The sequence below is a fragment of the Melopsittacus undulatus genome, chromosome 5 (assembly GCF_012275295.1).
Source record: "Melopsittacus undulatus isolate bMelUnd1 chromosome 5, bMelUnd1.mat.Z, whole genome shotgun sequence".
Classification (NCBI taxonomy): Eukaryota; Metazoa; Chordata; class Aves; order Psittaciformes; family Psittaculidae; genus Melopsittacus; species Melopsittacus undulatus.
This window is the reverse complement of record NC_047531.1, coordinates 6,680,762-6,699,600: the sequence shown is the minus strand read 5'-3', so window position 1 is coordinate 6,699,600 and position 18,839 is coordinate 6,680,762. Positions and strand designations below refer to the sequence as shown.

Sequence of the window (18,839 nt, the reverse complement as noted above, 5' to 3'; positions counted from 1 at the left end):
GAGACCAGGCACAGGTATCTTCATAAGGTACTTCCATGAGAGTTCTACTTGGTATTTCATGCGCATATATAGGAAAACTTAGGTCAGAGTTAAGATTTCTCAGACTTTTACTCTCTTTTGGTTTCACATTGGTCTTCAGATACTGAATAACAGTAGGCATCATTGTAATCAGGACAGTACTGCTCTTCTGTTGGGTGTAAAAAGGGATCAAATCCATCGATGTCAGAAGTTTTAACCCAAATTTGCTTTTGTGTACACGGGAACAGAATTTGGACCATACATCTTATTTTTCTTTTGATATAATCCAGTCTATCTGGAAACAAGAAAGTCATATCAAGCCCCAAATCATAGAACTCAAGTTTTTAAAGATATCAACTTTCTTTTACAATCTGGGTGGCCTTCACCATGTCTGAGAAAACATGAACCCAGTGGCCCTGGTAATGCACCACCTGCTTTCTTCCAAACTGCTGTAATCAATTTGTCTTTATCCATTGCATTACCAAAAGACACTATTAAAATTCATATCTGTGTGTTCTCCCTAGAGGGTAAATCATCAGAGATCTCCAGGGTTTGGGAGTTTTTTGTGGGGATGCAGAAGGCTTTAATTAGGTTTAAAATAAGATCAAATTTCTTCCCTACAGTAATTTCAGATACTTTCACCAGATTCCTGTAGGGCTATTTTGCACTCTGAGAACTTGATCAATCCTCAACCTCACAAATTACAGCTTTTGTTTACATTTTCCTAGAACATCAAAGCAGAGGCGTGTTGCCCTTAACCAGTGTTCCCAGGCTTAAATAATGATGTTTCCATTTCTTGCTTAAAGACTTATGATGATCTCTCCTGTAGACCCTGGAATGGTTAATTTGGGCCTGAAGGATCTTAGTTGCATTTAGGATTATCTTTAAGATACTTTGTATTCTTTAAGAGCTGAATCCTGAGGTTGTTCCTCAGGCAAAGCTGTTGAAACAAATGGAGCTCTGCCTAAGGAATGAATGAACAACAACCAAGTAAAAACTTCCTGTTTTGCCCCCAAGATATTCACCTCTTCTAAACTGTCAGAAGAGACACAGCACTGTTTTATCTAAGGGGTTTGTTCCACTGTTTTACTAAAACCCTTGGCATTAGAAGTGAAGGAAGGAGACTCAATTCTTCTTCCAGATGCCTCTCCCTGCAAATCATGGACCCCAGAGAAGAACATTCAAAAGAATATATCTTCGGGCTACCATTTACCTGTTTGTATTTGAGACATCTTCTTTAAAAAGAGCATCTCATGAAAGCAATCAGCATTTCAGGAATAAATAAACAATACAAACTCTTTGGAAAGGGGGGAATATGTGTTAGTAACAATCCCACAGTCATGAAGAACTGTCATGAAGAACCTACTGGACTCTCAAGGCAGAGCTGCCAGTAACTCTGCACCTGTGTCTGTTCACCCATATGCTAAGTTCTATTTGTCCACAATGTCCCAGTGTTGCTCTGTGGAAATCCATGAGAACACTTGATTACTTTCTGTGAGAGACAAGTCTAAGTTTTCAAACACTGCAACATTTCTTCGAGGAAATGAGTACATAAATGTGGTTTGGCTTCTCTAATATTCCATTTTAATAACTCTCTCTATATCCTTTTTTATTACTTTTTGCAACATCATATTTCTTGTATCCAATAAATGTCTCTTCAATGTGCATTGTTCTGTTCTTTCCAGGGTGAACAAGATGTGTACTTTCTGTAACTGGAGTTCCTGCCCCAAAACACTGATCACTTGAATCCCTTTTTGCTTCATTCATACTATTTCCCACACTCTCCTGCTCTAGCTACTATGGGATTCTACATCTACCCACTTATGATCTAAAGTCATAAATGACAACTAAATCTGGAGCAACCATATGCATTGTTCTGTGAATAGCTAATGAAGCCTGAACACATTCTCTGTGGGTGTTGGTTATCCTCTGTTTCCCCTTCTCTTTTTTGCTGTAAATAATCCCACATTTCACTTTCCCTACCAGACAAAAAAGCAGTTTTACAGCTGGGCTGGAATAGCACATGATCTAAATGGCCAGTCAATCATGTGTACTGATTGGATAAAGGGCTACTGTCAAATTTAACATATTGCACCTCAATTCTTCCCAACTTTCCCCCTGCTGGAGCAGTCATTTAGATCCATCCCTCCCATTTACTTGTAGGAGCCTAATTATTTTTGAGAGTTTGACTGTGCTTTCAAGTATGGTTGAAATTAATGGATTGTTTCTTTAGAACAGGCTTAACATGGTTGCTGGTGGTGTGCCATCCATTTTGCTGAACGTACCAGGGGTTTCTGTTAAAAGTATACAATCCTGAGAAGCTTGTCCTCCCCAAAGAAGAAAATAAATGGTCAAATCATGACATCAAAAGCAATTTACCTTTCCCAGATATTCCAGTGCTTTGCAGTCTTCACCACATTGTTTCTGTACTGAGGCTCCTAAGTCCCTGCAAAATAAGTAGAGCCTTGCAGTTTGCCCTAAATGTTAACATAATAGAGGTACTAATGCAATAAAATATCTTTCCAACACCACCTATCTTCAAAACTAAGATGGCTTCAAAACCAAGACGGCTTCAGCTAATCTCTGCTTACTGCAGCGGTGGCAGAATCCTGCAAAAACAGACTGGTGGCCACTTCTGGATCAAAACTGAGACCAACTTCAAGTCTTTGCTCCTAGTTTCATTAGTTTCCCTCTTGATTCTACTTTTGTAAATCTATGCAGCCCCATAGAACAAAACAAAATGCAAAGTGTCAATATATTCAGCCTGCAGATGAGAATCTGAAAAGATGGGGAGCACTCTGCATTCTGCTCAGCAAAGCACATCACCTCTTGCTTAATTTTAGGCATGTGACTAATGTCACCGATGAGAACAGAATTGCCTACTCAACTGGGTCACAGGACAAAAAAACAATAATAAAAAAATAAAAATAAAAAAATTTAAAAAATGAAAAAGAAAAAAGAAAATAATTTTAAGGGAAGAAAATACCTGGGTTTGATCTGGGAAACTTTGGGGATTTTAGTGTCATTTGCTGTTGAAAGCAGAGGAGGGAGTGGTGCTCCAAGGACAAAGTTTGGTCTAATAAATGTGAATGGATAGACAGGGCTTGACTGGTCTTGCACACCAGGGAAACGCCATGGACTGAAACTAAGCATGTTAATGGCACAATATACTTCTGTAAACAATTTGTAACCCTCTAGTGACTGAACTGCATTATCACCTAAGGCTCAGTGTGAATGTGCACCCCTGGTCCTCGAGGCACGAGTTAATAGTAATGCAGCTTGTCATAGTGTGGTTTTGAAGTTTTAGATATAAATAAAATAGACCACTGCACATAATATGGACCTTAAATGGCAGATGTGTAATAAACATCTCTATTTATGACAGACTTAGGCAGCAAAACATAATGAGGTGTGGTTCTGGTACAAATTTTGCTTCAGGTTCACTTTGTACTTCTAACCACCGCAGTTAATTACACAGGTAAGATCATGCCCTGGAGAGTTTTAATTTTCCTGTGATTATATAATGGACTCCAACCAGCATCATTATTCCAAAAAAATAAATAAAAGGCCAGGAATATCTTCAGACAGAATGTTAAGTATGGAGATTTGTTTAAACTTCTTCTTGCTGATTCTGAGTCACAACTGAAAACACTGCAAGATGTTTCTTTGCCTTAGGTAACCACGCAGCTTTTCCTCACTGTTTGCACTACCCTCTCTCAGAGACATGATTTTTGAATGACTGCCACTTCCCTAATTTCTGTAGACCAGAGCTGTTTTCATCTTTGTAATGGCCATGGAAAATAGGGAATACTCAGATCTGAATTTTCCTGACAGGGCACAGACTTCATTCTTGCTTGGCTTGAGGCGAGGTAGACATACGAACACCTCCGAAGAGCTGGGTGTAGATCATAGCATCATAGAATAGTTAGGATTGGAAAGGACCTCAAGATCATCTAGTTCCAACCCCCCTGCCATGGCCAGGGACACCTCACACTAAACCATATCACCCAAGGCTTCATCCAACCTGGCCTTGAACACTGCCAGGGATGGAGCATTCACAACCTCCCTGGGCAGCCCATTCCAGTGCCTCAGCACCCTAACAGTAAAGAATTTCTTCCTTATATCCAGTCTAAACCTCTGCTGTTTAAGTTTTAACCCATTACCCCTTGTCCTGTCACTACAGTCCCTAATGAAGAGTCCCTCCCCAGCATCCCTGTAGGCCCCTTTCAGATACTGGAAGGCTGCTAAGAGGTCTCCATGCAGCCTTCTCTTCTCCAGGCTGAACAGCCCCAACTTTCTCAGCCTGTCTTGCTGATGGTCAGAGCGGAATGAAGGCTTGGCTGTGGGAAAAGAGCAATCTCCATTTCTTGAGCTCCCAACTGGTGCTATGAGCCCTGGATCTTCCTTTGTACTCTATAGATGGGAAACCGCACAAAAAGCAATCTAATTAACAAAGACACAGAGCAGTGTGGAAACACGATGAGTGCACACTGTAGGAAACAGGTGCTCATCCTATGGGGTGCCAGCTTCCGCAGCAGACAGGACCATTTATCAGCGTGTTCCCAGCAGCCTCCTGCCCTGGGTGCAGCTCCGGAGCACACAAGGAGCGGGCTGTGTGTCAGAGGAACTGTGCTGGCAGCAGCCGCAGCTCCCACCCGGCCCCAGCCTTTCCTGATGGCTGCTTGGCTGCTCTCCCATCGCATGAGGGTTACATGTCTGGGATGTGACAGGAAAATGACCCCTGGGCAACATGGCGGCTGGGAGCAGCTGCCATTGCCGGAAGAGCTCGGCTCAGCTCAAAGCCAGCTCTCCCCCCCATTCCCAAGCCCTTGAGAGGCAGGGAAGCAGCGAGGCACAGGCAGGATGATTTTGCTGCTCTGGCAGGAGCTTGCAAGCAGGGAGGGACTTACCTGTACAGGTGTGCATGAAGGCAGTGCTGCCAGGGAGCCTATGCACTGCGCTGCTCCTGCCCCTGAGGACAGGCAGTGCTGCAGCATGACCAGCTGAACCACAGCATCTCTTCACCCTTAGGAGGTTTCCATCAGAAAGACTACACACAGCAACTACCATGTGCCACTAACTACGTATGTGCCACTAAAGGATGGGTGTTACACATGCAGCAGACCCAAACCTTCAGCTGCTGTAGATTGTCCTTACTTTCCTGGCCAGTCTGTATCTTTCTGCTCCATACCAATTTCTTCTCCTTCCACCAGGGTTCATTTTGTTGACAAATTTGTTTTGTTCCAGCCACGTTACAGTAGTTTTATAAGGCTTCAGCAGGCAGCGAAAGATCTTAAGAATCTTAGTTTTAATGCACATTCACCAAACAGCCATTAATTTGAGTGAGAATGCTGATTTTACCACCTTTTGGAAGAGGTACTAAGAATTTACTGTAATGTAAATAATTTACTACCTACTTTGTGAAAGTAAGTATAGTGGAAAATTATATTTAGCCACTAATTTCTAAACTGAAACAGCAATATACTGCTCTGGTGGAATATATTTTCCAGTCCTGTGCTGAAGAGAAGCATTTTTTTCAGCTGAGCTCACTTAAAGTTCAAAAGATAAATATATCACAATGACAAATTGCAAAATGCTATTCCTACATTTAGGTAAAAATTGTTCCCTCATTTGTTTGTATTTCACGTAAACTGTATTACTGTTATTTCCAAAGAAAATATAGGACAAAATAATTCTCATTAAAAATACAAGTATTGTTAATGGACCAAAGCAGGAATTTATCTTAGCTTGTGGGGAAAAAAACATTATAGAAACTAAGTGCACTCTCTTTGGGTGAAATTCATTCCTGCTCAAAAGGGTATCTACTCAGCCCTGTACACTGCCTAATCCCTGAATCAGGGCTGGGACATGAGTGGAACAGTTAACACAGGAGGTTTTGCCTCTGTTCTGCTCTGGGTGGTTGAGAACTTCTCCCACATGGGAATGTGGACTCAATTTACATAAGCAGCCTGCCTTTGGACTTGTCCACAAGGAGAAGCTAAAAGAAACCTGGAGCAACTTTGCCATGCGGGGGTGTCTCCATAAACACAAGTGTGAGGGCACTCAGCCTGCTGCAAGTGTGAACTGGCTTATCTGATGTGCTGTGAGCTAAGCGACTCTTGCTGGCCACAGAATCAGTCCATGTGGGGAACGAATGTACTGTAGACTGATGCTCTCTGTTTGCCACTTCCATGTATCCTCTATGTGGGGAGTCACAGGCAAGAGCCAAAGGTGTCCACAGGGTCAGGACTACTCATTTAATTTTGTTCTGGGAGTAGAGAGGCAGTTCTTAGTTAAATCCTCATGAGCTCTGTCCATACATTGTGACACTGAGTAAAAAAGGGTTTTTTTCTTTGGTTATGTGGTCTTTTGGTTGATTTGTCAAATGAAGCATCAGATCCTGACTTTTCCCCTAAATCACCAACATGTCCTACATGTGTACATTCCCTATATGGTCTTTAGCAGGTAATGAGATTTTTGTGTAATCAGTAAGGACTTTCAACTCCTGCCTTAGTTTCATCTTCATGTAACTTTAACGTCAATTAACACACTGTATGGCTCAGTTCGAAGGATCAACATTTAGGACATAAGTAAAAATGAGGAAATGTGATGACAATAAATCTGATCTTTAAAATTATATAGCAATGAAAGGTGAATGAGTCATTTTATTACTCGAATATACACAGAGTAGTGTATAGGGGTCAGAAGTATTATTTACCACACATACAAGGTAATGCACTAGAGGTATGTAATTTCACTGCTCGCTATTTTTATCACTTCTATGTTATCAGTTCACAAATCACTTATGGAATTAATATACCCTGATTTCTCTTTCCAAACAATTATATGCACCCTGCCTCGCTTCCAACACATATGCATGTTCTCTCTCACACACACACAAAGGATTCTATAACAACAGGACCATTATAGAGAATGATCTAAAACATGTGGACTGCAGCCAATATTTAGATATGGTATAGTAAATTCTGGAAGGTATAAAAAGGAAATAACTGAACTCATTGCAGAGAAAAATGAGCCAGTCTTAAGTACTTTTAATCAGAGTTTCATATGAAAACATATTCAAGATACTGACCCTAATATTGAAGAGAAAAGGGGCTGAGAGAGATGAGAAATCCAGTTCCACTGGGATTCCGGATGGGAGTTGTTTAGCATTTTTACCAGAACCTTTCAGGAGATTAATTCAAACCATTTAAGCAAATACATAAGTATGTTTACCAAGAGGCAGGCTCCTTGTGAGACAGCTGTGACCTGACAACTTTGTCATGCATCCCATAGCAAAATCTGAGCTAAAGGGGTATTCAATACATTCCTCCTTCCTTCCACAGGCTGCTGTCGCACCTGCTTTGCAGCAGCTCAGTTATCCTGCCTACTCTCTCAGTTTGTCCAAAGGGATCCCTGGGAGAGAGAAACAGCCACAGTAGCAGTATCAGAGATAAAGAGAGTGAGCCACTTCTTTCACCCCTTCTCAAAACACCCAGCTGTATCCAAATCTGGTTTTGCTCAACATCCTAGCACCCTGAGCTGAGCTCTGCACCTCACCCCCACTGCTGGGAGGCTGTGGACAGCATCTCTCTCCTCTGTGTCTGCCCCACGGCAGGTAGAGCCTCTGTAGATATCAGTAGGCAAATGCAGTTGTCCACCATTCTGCATGTAGCTGTGTTCTATATTTGTATAAAATGCTGTGCATGAATTGAAACCTGCTTGTCATTAATCAAGGGCTTTAGTGAGCTGGAGTTTTTCACTGAGGTTTTTGCTGAGTCTGGACTTCAATATTTTCACACTTGCAAACTGCACTGAAAAAAAAAAACCCTGACTGCCATCATCTGCCTGATAAATAGTTGTTCAGAAGTATAATAAATGCAAAACAACACTTCCTTGTTTTAGTTTTGGACGTGGATGTGGGAGAAGGATAGAGAGTGGCTTTTTGTAAGTATTAGCCTTACTCAGCAAGAGGTGAAACAGCCATTTGACCAGCCTGTTCCATAACTGCTTCCTAAAGCACATGGAAACAAGTGGGACTGATTCTGCCGGCTGTGTTCAGTCGATATAGAAGTTTACTCCACCAAAAGTCAGCTTGAGTCTTCACAGTGCTGCTCTGAGTAACTAACTGCTGGTGAACAAGAATCTCCAGTCATAAACCAAAGAACAAGATCTGCATTAAGAAATTAAGAATATAAACCAAATCACAAAGTTTCCATGAGTGAAAGGGCAAATTTGGTTTTGAGTTGATGAATGTATGAATCAATGAAAAGACACCACCAGACAACTGGCTTTTCCTCAATGCATCTTCAAGTCCAGAGCTAGTGAGAGCTAATGAGCAGAGACAGTCGCTTATGGAGGTGACAGGAGCACCAGTTTGCTGAGATGAAGTCTCATGTAGAAATACAAAAGGTACCTCCTGGACTGAAAGGACTGTAAGAGAACTCTGATTACAAAGGGTGACAGCCTAGTTGCATAGCTGCTGAGGTGCAGGAGAAGCATGCTTTGGCCCATGAGGTGGCTATGTTGCATTGTCAGGCTGGTTTTAGGTTGGGGAATTGTTACCAAAATAATCCCACACGGGCTGATTCCACTGCAGCTGCACCAGGGTTAGCAACAATAGGAGCCTTAGTATAGACAGCTTTCGGCTCCAGCAGCCGTTTTCAGCGCTGTATCAGTTAACCCTGCTCTGAGGAGGGTTAATTGACACAGTACTGCAAATGGCCAACGAGATGAAAACTCATATATTACAACTCCCAACATCCTTAACAATTGTGCAGCTGCATTCGTATTAGCAATGGTGGGAATTTGGAGGAGGGAAGAAAATTCCCCAGTACAGATGAGGCCTGAGAGTCAGCCTTAATGTTCTTGTCTGGGTCTTGTTTGTCAGCCACCGTCATGCTTCCCTAAAGCATTCTCCCAGCCATCTGCAGATCATGCAGCAGCAGCCGCTGTTTGTTCTACCAGTTGGATGAAAAGAAATGAGCAGAAGAGTGGAGATTCATCCTGGCCCATCTGATAGGTGAGCTCAAGATTCTTGTTCCTGCTCTTCTCCTCTCCCTTGTATCCCCATAGACCAGAGGGAGTCCATGCAAAAAGAACCATGGAAAACAAGTTAACATTTCCCAAAAATACAGACAATGTTTGCAAAACTTACTTCTCCTGAGAGGACTGGTTTTGTAGAACAGAGCATCAGGATTCCCAGGTCCTCGAGTACCCATTGCAGCCTTTGACTACGTAAGTATCTTTAGCTACTCTGGTTGGCCAAAAAAGTGAAATTACCAACCAGTATATGACCCTTATAGACATGGCAGCTTCTAGCACTGGAAGGGTTTCTAAAGAGCTCTATAAGTGACTTGTGAGCTCCATGAAGAACTGAGGAAATGGATTTTACCATCTGAATTTTACCATCTGCTCTCCCATCCCTGGCTTGAGACATCTTTCAAAGTCACACACCACTGGTGCTCCCCGAGCCAGGACCTTAAACTCACCATATTATCCCTTTTGAGTAGATTGCTTTCCATGAGAACTGGGGTGGGGAAAACATGGTGAACAGGCACTGTAAAGTCAGTGACACACCTCCTATCACGGACTGCAGTGCAGACCTTCAAGGAAAAGAAGCAGCTTGGAAAAAACCTAAATATTCTCTCTTTGTGTAGTGCACTAACAGCTGAGACCATCTGAGCTCCCAGACTTCCACAGGTGGGAGTTAGATGTAGTTACGTATGGGTTACATTAGGTTGCTATCCACAGGGGACATCTCCTTATGATGGTGCGTAGCATGAGCCTGTTGATTTACACAGTGTGATTCTTCTGCATCCACAGGCTTTTGAGAAAGGAGATAGATGAAGAAGTGAACAAGGAAAGGGGGTACCCTGCTGCTATTTAGAATCTCCAAGGCCTATTTAACCTGGGATTTTCTGACTTTTTAGAAGATAACTTTCCTGCAACCTGGAGCTCTGTCTTCTGATGCAAAACATTATTGCTGCTGTTAAACTGCACAATTTAATAAGATCCCCTCTGAGAACAGAGGCCATTTAAGCCTCTACAAGTCATCACACTGACTACAGAATAACAAACGGCTTCTTTATAAGCGTTCTGGGTTAGGTAACAAAACCTCCATCTTATTTTTCACTCTCATCTTCTTAATCTTATAGGAAATTCCTCTATTTTCTTTGGAAATTTGGAGTTTGTAGGCTCATGGACAGTGGAATCCAGGCCTTATTTTATATTTATAAATTTTTTCCTACCCTATTATGAATGCTTCCAGAAAGGGAAAAAAAAGGACTGACAAGTAATACTTTTGTTGATAGAGCAAAGTTTCAATCTCAGGCCAAGGCTAGTGGAAAGTAGGTCATTGCTACTCCAGTAACTTTGCTGGATTGTCTTCAATGAATTATGCAGTTATATTCACTGGTGTTTGCACTCGACCATAATCCATACTGTCAGGGGATGGATTGGAACGGTGGAAGGACCAGTTACAATATCTCTTTTGGGAAGGAATCTGTAACAAAACCAAGAACTGTTTCTGGCTCCTCAGCTTACACCAGGCACTTGAGGAAGTCAGGCTTTCTGGGTTCTGGATGTCATGTTGCTTACCTGTGTACTCTGGATATAAGTGACGTAAGAACAAGTTTTTGGCTTAGTCTAGACAGGCTTGTATCCCCAGAGCTGCCATCAGGAATACCATACTGGTTTATAATCTATGACTTCTGGTTAAGGAGGGAATCAACACAGTTTCAAATAAGGAAAAGACCACGAGTCACTCACATCTCCGATACTAATTCTTGGTGTGATAGTGGATCTGTAGGCAGACATCCTTAGAAAGACCCAAACTGTTGTGCAGGGCACAGTGCAAGTTCCAAGTCTTTGTCTTATCCAGACAGCTTTCAAAGAGTGATTTTAGGAGCACTGCTGCCATGTGAAGATTATTTGCTTATGGCTGTATGTAAAGAATCTTCATACTATGGTATTGTTAGTAGAACTACTCAAGGGAAGACTAATGGAACTATTACTAGCCCATGTAGGATGAATTTGTGGAACAGGAATTTTGGAGCTACACGCTTTTAGCAATTGCATGTAGCACTTTCTTCAAAGAAATGGATACATGAATATGCTTCAAACAGATGAATGGATGTTACAAAAGTTACTTGCTACAAGGCTTAACAGACTTTAGTCTCATTTGGAATCCAGATCTCATACAGCAGCTTCATCTTTTGATGCACAGAATGGATGTAGGGCTCTGTGGATTTCTTCACGGTGTGATGGAAACTGAGTATTTTACAAAGTATAGCTGGAACTACAAGACTTTCCTGATAGCTGTGAGATTTAACAGGTGGACTGTGTCCATCTTCCAGAGCTGGTTGCTTTTGGAGATGGGAGGGGAGCAGGCTTTAGGAGGCTTGTGATTGGATTAAGAACACTTTGGGAATATTTTCAGACGTAAGAAGTGTTCTAGGATTACTCTTTCTTTAGCCCATCTGTCTGCAGTGTACTTTTCCTATTCCACAGAAAATAACTCAGCTGTCTCCTCAGCACAGTCCTTGCTGATCAATGGTTGCATGTGTTTGACTGGAGTAACTTCTTGCCTGATTATGTTTATTTATCTGTAGACAGCTAAGAATTTACAAGGTATAGTGACAATTAGATGTCTCTAGATAGCCAGTACAAGAAGCATTGCAGTATCTCTGCCCTCTTCAGCATTATATATGAAAATGTAACTTTCTTTCTTTCCCCCCCCCCTTCTAAGAGCTCTCTTGTGTTTGTCCACCCCCGAGGACGTGAGGAGACAGTTATAGGAGTAGCTCTCTCTCAATCAAAGCGCAAGACCTTGAGGGAGGTGTGGCACGGGGTGAAATGCCGAAGTCGCACATGGAGCCCAGGTGCGAGCGCTTTCTTTGGGGGACGCACAGAAATGGGGGTCCTCCCTGGCCTTTGTGGCGATCTGCGTGTGCCACAGTGAACGGGCGCCGAACCGCGGCTTGCACGGGAGAGGACCAAACGCCAACCGAGGGGGAAGGCTGTGTGGGACACGCTACTTGGGGAGTTGGGGAAGGTCTGTAGAGCGCAGCGCAGCCGCGCTCATGGGAACAATGTCGGGGCAGGGCTCTCCAGAAGAGGTCATTCCCGTGCCTGTCACCGTCGCGGCAGGAAAGCTCCGACCCGCTGCCGGGTTACACCGCCCACATCTTACCCAGGCGGCCGCCGTCCCTGGAGCCGCCGAACTCACCGCACCGGCAGCGGAGGAAGGGGCCGCGCTCCCGGAACGCGAGCGGCTCACGACGGGCCCGTCCCGTCCCGTTCCCGGTGCAAGGGCGGCCCCGGCGCGGCCGCCTTTGTTCCGCTCGGCCTCGGGGCACCCACGTGTATCGGCGGCGGGGCGCGGATGTGTGCGGACCGGGGGGCACCGAACCCGCGCTGTCCCCCGCCGAGCGCTGCGCGGTGCTGCGCGGACCCCGCGGCCTGGCCCTTTAAACCTGCGGCGGCGGCGGCGGGGCCGTGCCGGTGCGGGACACGTGAGGCGGCCGCGCTCCCCGGCTGCCGTGCTGCTCGTGTTTGCTCTGGCCGGCCGCCAGCCCCCGCTCGCTGCGTTTTCGGGTTTTCGTTCCGCCTCCTCCTCCGTTCCCCCCGCATCCTCCCCACTCCTCTCGCACAGCCCCTCCTGGTTTTCCACCCGCGGGGAAAGGTGGATTTTCTTCTCTTTTCCTTTTTTTTTCCCCTTTAAAACCCTCATCCGAGTCGAGTCCGTGGGCAGGACTCGCATAATCATATTTCCAGTCGCAGCAGCTCTCATCACAGACACGAACCCAGCACCGCCCCCCCCTTTTTTCCCCCTTCCCCAATCTCCCAAATCGTTTTATTATTTTTTAAATGATCGCTCTTTTTGCCCGCTGCTGCCGAAATCCCGTCTTCCCAGGGTGCATGCTGCTGGCAGGACCGTGCAGTGTTCCCAGTCCGTTTTCACTGTGTCTTATCTTAATTTGTCCTGATCCGATCTAAGCGCGATAGCCACCACTTGCTCTCAATTTGTAGGATCTTTCTTCCCCTTCTTGGTTTGCTCCCGACTACCCTCGGAGTGTTTCCCTCTCTCCTTGCATTTCCAGGGTTGCAATTTACTCTGCCTTTTTCTTCTTCTATTTTTTTAAACCTCCCCTTTTTTGAATTGCTTCATGTTACTTACTAACCATTCCTAAATTGTAAGAGAGATTCATTCCCCCTCCTCTTCCACCACCACCAGCACCACTACCACCATCACCTCCTCCTCCTCCTCCTCCCCTTCTCTTCTCCTTTTTGGCAGCACCAGGACGTCCGGTGTGGTGGTGGCAGCGAGCAGCAAAAGCAGCAAGAGCTCGTTTTGATTCCCCCCCTTCCAAGGTGCTTTGGAGAGACTGGTTTAAGGCTGAGCAGCAGAAGTCACGATGAGTGCACAAGGTGAGGGACCCGGTCAGCCTTCCACTGCTGCCCAGGAGCAACCTGCAACCGCAGAGCCTCAGAAGAGAGGACGAGGCAGACCCAGGAAGCAACCACAAGTCAGTATCGCATAGATACGTAGAGCCGCAGATCTCTAGGCATGTTATAGGCATGTACATGTATTATGCTGCAAGCGAAGGAGTCCCGGAGCCGGGGCGGGGGGCTTTGTTGTGCGCTGCTTCCCGGCGAGGCGGTGCAGAGGCGTAGCGAGGGGCTCCTCCGGGCGCCCCGGCGGGGGGACCCCGGGAGCTGCGGCGGGCGGCCGAGCCACCGCGCTGCCTCGGGACTTTCACTATTGTGCACGGAGCGAGCTGGGGCTTTTCAATGTAAATGGGGAACATGGAGCAGCGCGGCTCCGACCAACCAGCGCTCGCTGGGTCATTTCGAGCTGATTTTGAAATTGCGAAAGCGAGGAGCGGGGAACGGGGCTCTCCTGTCTCCCTCCTCTCCCGGCCCTTGCAATGTCTCAGTCTGTGCGTGCGTGTGTGTGTGTGTGCGCGCGTGTGTGCGTGTGCGCGTGTGTCGGGTCCCACCGGGGCTGCTGCCGCCTCCGATCTTGACCAGCCCAGCCCCTGACTGCCCCTAGATCCTGGGGTTGGGGGAGAGGAGGGTGTCGAGAAAGTCGCATAGGTTTTTTAGCCCTTTTTTTTTCCCTGCCCCCCCCCCCCCCCCACCTCCCCCCTCACCCGTCATCGTGTGCAGAGAGGTGCCCCTTTTGCCGATGGAGGTGGGGGGAGGTAGTCGGAGGGGGCTTGCCCTGCATTTGCAACACCTATTGCCTTTGCTTCGTCGCCTTCCCGAGCAGGTCGAGCCGGGGGGCACCGTTCCCGGCTCTCGACGCGGGGAGCGGAGCTCCGCTTCCTCCCCCCGCACCCCCAGCCGCGAAGGGGACACGCCGGGCTCCTATTTTTGACCTGAATCCGCGCAAAGTTTGCCAGACCCGTGCATTATCTCCACCGCACCCCCTCCCTCCTTTCCCCTCCCCTCCCCGAGTGCCATTGTCGCCGCAGCGCCTGGAGGTGCGGAGCCGCTCTCAGCCTCGCCGCCGGGTCGGGAGCCCGGGGGGATCTTCGGTTGCGCCGGCAGCGTGGGGCTGTTCGCAGCGCTCTCCGTGCTTCCCTCGGAAGTCACGGCTGGGAAGCAGCGCTGCCTGGGGAGCTCGGTTTTTAAAGCGAGCTTCCGTGGGCTTTAAAAACGTTGCCTCCCATTCATTTAACATCAGCCCGCTGCCCCGGGAGCCTGCGAGGGTCGCCGAAAACATGTCGGGAGCTGAGCAGCAGAGCCCCGAGCAGGGGAGAAACCCATCTGCTTTGCTCCCCCTTCTTTCCCAGCCATGTGCTGCTGCTGCAGAGCGTATAGAAAGTACTACTTTTTGGAAAGGCATGAAAGCGGAGCCTAAGGTTTTCCCGCTCTACCCTCTTCAGTGACACTTAATTCACCGGAGCGGCTCCGGGCTCTGCCCCCGGTTCCACTTCACCCCCCGGGTTCCCTCGTCCGGCCCCAGCCTTACGAACCCCCCCCGGGGCTTCCTATTTTTTTACTCCTATTATTCCCCCCCCTGCCCACCCCCCCCACCCCCTTTTTTTTTCTCCTATAGCGTTTGGATGTATGGAAGAGAACGAAACTCGCGTCCCCTTAAGCGTGCTCAGCCCAGCTGTGCAGTGCCTGCGGGGCCCGCCACTGAAGGCTGGAGCAGTTGGGGAAGTCACCTCGCCAGCCTTCCCTCAACCTACCCGGGAATTCAAAAAGCTGAAGGGTTTTAAGCTGGTTTAAGTTAACAAACTGCATTTAATTAGTTTTACCACATCCTGTAATCTGAATGAAATGTATAATATTTAAGGCTAGAGGAGTTTTATAGTGTTTATGATTCACTGAATAAATATTTGGAATCCGAACTCTTAGTAATTCATACCCATTTTTAAGGGCTGGTTATTTACTGTCAGGCAGAGGAGCTAGTTAAGAAACAGCTAAAATAATAAGTGTTCCTGTCGAGTCATTTCAGAGTTGGGGTTTTGTTTCAGATACTCTCCTTTGTCGAGTTTTGGCTTTCTAGTGCTCTGTTTGAAGGAACTTCTGCATTTGCATTTTAGTACAGCTCAATTATGCTTCGAATAGGTGTGAATATAATGCTGATTGTAGAACAACAGAAAAAATCCAAAGTATTTGTGCCCTGGAGAAAGAAAATAGTCTAAGCTTACTTTGCAGTTTCCCAGTAGTTAACTTTTTTCCCCTAAGAAGAAAGTTTGTGCTAGAAACTGCATATAATTGTATCTTGCTCTAATGAAATGCAGTTGAAATTAAATGGCTAAACATCAGGTTTTGGATAATCATTCCTGCAAATCATAGCCATCTTCTAGCACTGTGTTTTCTTCTATAACTTAACGTGCTAGCATAAGCAAACATTTCAACGTTTTTATGCAGTTACAAGGGAAGTGAAGCTCTTTTGTTGTGCAAAATGGTTTTTCTTTCTTTACCTCGAGTTGTTTATTTTTTCATGTTGCATTTCAAGTCTTGTCATTTATTTATACTGTTAATCCACGTGTTTTAAGTAATGTCTCCGTTACAGTTTATCCTTTAGATGTTCTGGGTTAGTTGTAGCCTCTTGCCACAATAGCATGTTTTCCTGTATTTAGGAACCAACTGGTGAACCATCTCCTAAAAGACCAAGAGGAAGACCCAAAGGAAGCAAAAACAAGAGTCCCTCTAAAGCAGCTCAGAAGGTGAGATTATTAAAGAGAGTTCCTAATGCTGTTTTCTCATTAACTGGTAGCAAAAAATCCAATCCTTTAGACTGCGACCTGTGCAGTCAGAATCTTTGTAGTAATAGAAGCTACATAATGCACATCTTTTGTGTTTTTAAGATTAGTATTAACATGCTGCATGAAGACCCTAGGTACAGACCATAGGCTTGCTTTCTAGTGTGCACATTAGGGAAATAGCATAATGTATTTGATGTATTTACTGAGATCTCCTGTATCTAATAAGAAAATCAACATTAAGGATATTATTTTCTCAATTAGAGTTTTTGGAAGAGGAAGATTAATTTCTTGTCCACTTACAGTTGTTACTACTCCAGACCAAATCTGTATATTAAAGCTAAGTGTTTTGTCAAACATAGGTTAATTAGAAGTAAATCCAATTATGTGTTGATGGAAATAAGTGCATATATTGGAATTTACAGCTTTAAAATGTGATGGGAAAGTAAACTCTGAATTACAGTAAAAGCTTACTATGTCTTGTTCAGTAGTCACTTTCAGAGACTTTTACTTGAAGTGCTATTTAGTCTTCTGAACCACTGCTTCTGCTTGGTGATGGGAGCAAACTTTGATTCTGGGGGTTCTGAATGCATTTAGCTATAGGAGAAGCTCCCTGAAGTCACTGCATTTAGTGCATGGACTTTTACATCACAAATACAATGTGAAACTGTGACTGAATTTTACTTGAACTGGAGGAAGCTCAGCATTAGAAAATTATGAAGGCAAATAAGATCTTTCTGTGTGCATTATTTTAGAGAAGGCAATGTGTTTATAAGCTCAAAAACAAATATGGGGATTCTGTTTTGTTGATGGTTACACAGCAGTTAGCACTAATTTACAGGTACTAAATTGGAAACAAAAGCTTACAAAATCTGGTAGTGAACTGTATTGCTTAAGTATATCAGTATCTTTTAAGTAGATCTGTGACAAAAACGTGTGGGGAAGGTATTTGTGGTCTCATGTAATTATGGTTCACTGTTCAGTATGCCTATGGTACTGACCATATTAAGTTTGCTAATTTTCAGTGTTATAAATTGCTATAGTAACTGCTGATAAATACTAAATCATTAGAGGGGGACTATAGCTTCATGCCTGTTTTAAGTGTTTTCAACATTTATTTGAGGAACGTTTTCTAGCTCTTTAAGTTTAAAATTGTTCTTTACTTGCTGAGCTGGAAAAAACCCAGTACATTCTGTCAAGAAGTTCATGAATTAGTAAAAAATGTTTTACAGGTTAAGTATTTAAAATATATCAAAGCCACTTTGCAACCTACTGAGCTTAAAATGTTGATTCTTTTTCTTTACATAATAAAAAAAGTTCCTCAGTTTCAATTTAAAATAGTTTAAATTTCACTCCTCAAAAGAGAGAAAGCAGATTTTTATTAGTCTAGCAAATCCAAATGTGAGCTTTAGTGTTTTAAATATTCCTCTTAGGAGTGTTGGCTTTCCTAGGAGAAATATTTGTAGTGAGATTAAATTTTAAGTAATTCATAGAAGGGTGTTTTAAAAAGATATTTCTAAAAGAAATATTAGCATTATTTCATTTATATGAGTGATTTGGAAATCAGTATAAATGGAAAATAACTTAAAAACATTCATTTATATGTAGGTGTATCAAATCAAGGGCTTTATAGATTATTCTGGTGCATATAGTTGTTGGGGTTTTTTAATGTAATTTATGAACTGAGCAGTGTCATTGTAATGTTCTGATTTTCAGAGTGCATCAAATTACTGCTCTAGTTAAAGCGAACCTTTTTGGGTGTTGGTAATGTAACAAAAATCACCAAAGACCACCTGTCTTTTTTTATCATAACCCCCCCTTGCAGGGGTATGTAATTACAAGACTGACTTGTTTCTAGGTTTATAGATAAAGTATATAAATGTTTGATAAATCCTCTAAAACATAAACCCCTTATAAAGCCTGACTAGAAGAAAGTCACTGAGATCACATTTCAAATAAATATTTTAGCTCTTTTTCCAAATTGATCATTAACCTTTTCTAAAATGGTTCAGCTTCTCAATAGGCATCTCCAAGTGCTTTATATGTAATATTAATTCTGACAGTTTTTCTGACAGTAATAGGAATGGAAGGGGTTTGGCACTGTGAGAAAGCTTCATTTGGCAGTGGGGGTATCACCTTTTATAAGAGTGAGCTATATGTTTCATTTTGGTGTAAGCATATTTACACATCCATATGCATACATGTATTTATTTAAGGCTTTCTACAGCCTGCCTCAGCTCTCAGAGAGAAAGCTGGTTAACTTAGCTTAAGCCCCTCTACATGTGAGCCTGGGTACTATACATGCAACTGGAATCTAATGGAATTTCTAAAGAATAGTGTGTGCCCTGCTTGTTTCAAAGGGAGCTCATTGAAATGTATTAGAGTGTTCACAACATGTAAGATAAACGTTGGCCAGGAGAACCCACCGAGCAGCCATGAGAAGGCACTCATGATTAATTGATGGGGTGTTCTCTTGCAAACCATTACACATCACAATTAAAAATGTATTGCACAAACTGGCAGTGAGTTAAAAATATTGCAGAGCTGAGGCTTTGTTTTGCTGCACTTCCAAAGGGAAATGCTGTGAAATCAGTT

At 44.1% G+C, this 18,839-nt stretch overlaps 1 protein-coding gene across 1 annotated transcript in view; it reads left to right on the top strand.

Moving 5' to 3' along the window:
- The first annotated feature begins 12,865 nt into the window (after window positions 1-12,865).
- Window positions 12,866-18,839, top strand: part of HMGA2 (high mobility group AT-hook 2) — a 116,464-nt gene continuing 110,490 nt past the window's right edge. The window contains exons 1-2 of the mRNA XM_034063139.1: window positions 12,866-13,547; window positions 16,122-16,208. Of these exons, the coding sequence (XP_033919030.1) occupies window positions 13,437-13,547; window positions 16,122-16,208 (198 nt within the window). The 5' untranslated portion in view covers window positions 12,866-13,436. The remainder of the gene's footprint in view (window positions 13,548-16,121; window positions 16,209-18,839) is intronic.